Source organism: Lactuca serriola, chromosome 8 (genome assembly GCF_051521515.1).
Source record: "Lactuca serriola cultivar US96UC23 chromosome 8, Lser_US96UC23_V15, whole genome shotgun sequence".
Classification (NCBI taxonomy): Eukaryota; Viridiplantae; Streptophyta; class Magnoliopsida; order Asterales; family Asteraceae; genus Lactuca; species Lactuca serriola.
In genome coordinates, this window is record NC_136415.1 from 240,048,753 (window position 1) to 240,052,581 (window position 3,829).

General features: G+C 31.3%; 1 protein-coding gene across 1 annotated transcript; it reads right to left on the reverse strand.

Moving 5' to 3' along the window:
• Positions 1-2,388: 2,388 nt before the first annotated feature.
• On the reverse strand, positions 2,389-3,362 carry LOC145068704 (E3 ubiquitin-protein ligase ATL41-like). The gene has a single exon (XM_079015705.1). The coding sequence runs from the start codon at positions 3,264-3,266 to the stop codon at positions 2,544-2,546; it is 723 nt and encodes a 240-aa protein (XP_078871831.1). The 5' UTR covers positions 3,267-3,362; the 3' UTR covers positions 2,389-2,543.
• Positions 3,363-3,829: the final 467 nt, after the last annotated feature.

The window sequence follows — 3,829 nt, forward strand, 5'->3', positions numbered from 1 at the left end:
ACACTTAGAGTGTTTAATGAACTTCTTGGAGACTTTGATACCCTAAGGTTGTTAACACATAGATTTATGTGTGATTAGGAAGAATTTCAACAAGTAATGTGTAGAATTTCTACTAGGCACGAAATACTTACAAAGATTAGAAGAGTTGATGAAGAAATAAGGTTTCTGGAACTTGGCTTGAGTTCTTGAGAGAGTTCACAAACTTCTCAGTGAATGAAAATGAGTTTAGTGAATTGAGGAGTGGTGTTTACGTTTATCATAAGGATAAGGGAGTGACTTGACACTTGCTTGGATTGGTGATGGATAAAGCTTTGCTATATATGGCTAACACATGTTTTACTAGGATTTGCATGGGAAAATGGCAAAAAACAACTCACCATCCGTAAACACCTTAAAATATCCAAGTATTGTAGCAAGTAAAGGTGTTTACGTTCCTAATATGATTCATTAAGGTGTTTACCCCCTAACATCCCATCATGAAGTAGTTTACACCCTTACATCACATCATGGAGTAGTTTACGCCCCTACATCACATCATGGAGTAGTTTACGTCCTAATATCAAACCATGAAGTAGTTTACACCCCTACATCACATCTTGGAGTAGTTTATGCCCAACACACTATCTAGGGATGTGTTCATGGCCTAGCTTTTGTTTATTAGAGTGTTTACGCCCCAAAGGGGTCCACTAAGGAGGTTAATGGCCTAACTTGGTCTAATAAAGGTGTTTATGGTGTTAGCAACTTAATTATGTTTTTACTTATAGTTTAAATGTTCAAAATTGTCACATATACACAAGTCTTTATAACTATATCATGATCCTTATTTGATTTGCTATAATCATTAGGGATTAGGGTAAAATGGACCTCATTTATATATCATAGTTCCATCATAGTCAAAATTTTGTTTCGAATATGTTTTCTTTTTATAAAATTATAATTACACAAAAAAACATATTTTCACATAAAAAATCTTAAATTTTTTATATAAAAACTTTTTTTCTATACAAACACATATTTCATAGTAAACGTGTATATATATATATATATATATATATATATATATATATATATATACCTTTTCACAATGAGAATCTATATAACCCTATTCTGGTTTGGTCCAATATGAAATGAACTTATAATCATAGAATCGACTCACTCATCAGATTATTGATTATAAGTTCAGAATCCAAGCCCATTACCATTTTGGGCAAAATAGATCTACTTAAGAGGGATCTTGAACTATGAAATAGACTTTAAAAACTAAAAAAGGGTATCCTGAGCAATTCTGATAATTGGATTCATTGATATTCCTGGTATAGTAGATGCTATCACACATACAATCATACTAAATTTGATGGTATATATATATATATATATATATATATATATATATATGCAAGTAGATGTATCTATATTGTTTTTACCAAATTGTGTTTGTATATATTTCTTTTATAAAAAACGTTTTTAAATAATTTTTTATATAATATGTTTTTCTATACACTTTATATGTAAACATGTTTGAATAAAAATGCATTTATTATAAAATAGGTGTTTATATATATATAATATGTGTTTGCATACAAATGAATTTTATAATAAAATAGGTGTTTGTATATATTTTATTTTATAAAATACATGTCTGTATACATTTTTTATATACAAACGGATGTGTATATATTTATGTACTTACTAAATAAATGCTTTTTTAAATAAGTATTCCGTATACAAAAAAGGTCTTTAAAAAATGTCTTTATATAAAAAATATGTTTTTTGTATAAATATGATTTTATAAAGAAAAAACATATTTGAAACCAAATATTGAGAAAAAAAAAAAGTTGTTAAAAAACTAAAGTTACGATGAATTCATAACAAAATTCTAAAATTTGGGCTAAAAGGGTAAATTTGAGACCAAATTGGTAATAAAATTTAAAATCTGAGCCAAAATGTAAATTTTGGAACAAATTTGTAATATATTTTGAAATCTGGGCGAAAAATGTAATTTTTGAAAGTTAGATGATCTAGTTACTTGATAAAATGGTTAAATTAATAAGATTATCGGTTTTGGGACTTAATTCATGAAAAAATGATATAAGAACTAAATCGATTATAAGACTAATATTAAAGGACTTTATTGTAGTTTTTATAATTTGTGGTGAAATTTGCAATCAAATTTGAGTTAGTTTGTCCTTTGAAAAAATTAGAAGGACTAACTTGGAATTCCTAAATTTTCTGCGAACTTAAAACTTAAAAGAATAAGCTAATTCTATAGACGATGATTAAGGTCAATGGTTCACATGGGTGGCGTGTACCTGCCGCCCCTATATGTTTTACCAAATCAAACCACATAAAAGTCTACGACTCTATGTCGCAAAGTAATCTTAAATAATATTTTAAACAAAACTTCTCCACGTTTATGTTTTCCGGCCACAGGTGCCGGAGTAATATATCGTAGTATTAACACAAAGATTCAATGAATCCATACAAATATGAACAAAAACAAACAGTATTGCTTACGTACAATATATGCTGTAATATCGATCCATTTACTGTCTTTCGAGATCTTCATTTTCTCCTTGTGTACATGAATTAGCACGCCGTGAAGACCTGTCCATACTAAGCATCCTTCGAAAAGAACTCAATCTCGAATTCGTTCCATTGACTTTTTCCGAGGTTGATACCATTTGATCTGATGTCCCTTCGAGAGGAATTACTACAGAACCGATACGTTCTAAAGGTGGAGCAGAAGCTACCCCTAGCCTAGTACTAGGCTCGCGAGGTAAGGGATTAATGGAGGCACCTGGCTCCACTTCATGACGACAAATGGGACAACTGGACCTTGAGCTTAACCATTTATCAATGCAGTCAGCATGAAAATGGTGATTACAGTTTGGTAAAACCCTAATCATCTGGCCACCCTCGAACGTGCTTAAACAAACAGCGCATTCAGGGCTCACACTTGAATGGTCCGGATTGTGATCGATGTCCTTATACATGAGTATAGGGAGGGAAGAGATAACAGTGGGTTCAAGACCTCTTTTCGGTGGCTCTTCGGACTGGATATGAGCCACGATTCCGATACCTCGGAAAGCGGCTCGTTGGCGGGCTTGGCGGCGGAGTATGTACCTTGCGTATACATGCAACATGGTTACGACGACCACAACAAAAGATAAGGATATAATAGCAATGAGCAAGATCCTACTATTAACATTGGTTGAGTTCCCACGAGGCCAAAAGGGTGAATCGTCGTCGTCATGTCGATCGGACATGGTTCTGGCTCGGGTGCACCACTGAAAAAGTGGGAATTAGGTAATGGGTTTGCAGGTGTAAGATGAATATGGAAGAAGCACTGGTATATAAACGATGCGCAGTGTGTGAATTTGACTAATTGTCGTGAATTGCGTGATCATTTGGTTTATGTTTTTCAAAGACAATACTGCAAGGGTACCTTGTTTCAAAGGAGTTGACTTTGAATGTTGAAATTCATCTCGCCGAATGCATTTTTTTTCATATTGAGTTGTGATTGGTTAGTTATTGTTGACATATTTTTATTTTTGGTTTTTGATTTCGTATATATTTGGTGGGTGGAATATAAAGATATTATATATATATATATATATATATATATATATATATATATATATATATATATATATATATATATATATATATATATACCTGAAGATTTACTTTAAATTAATATTAATTTCACATTATATATGGGAAAAGTGAATATACCCTTAAGGGTATATAAGCTTAGATACTCAAACTCATAATAATACGTCGTTTTATTTAATATATTCATTATAACATTGTTAAACTTTAATCCTTA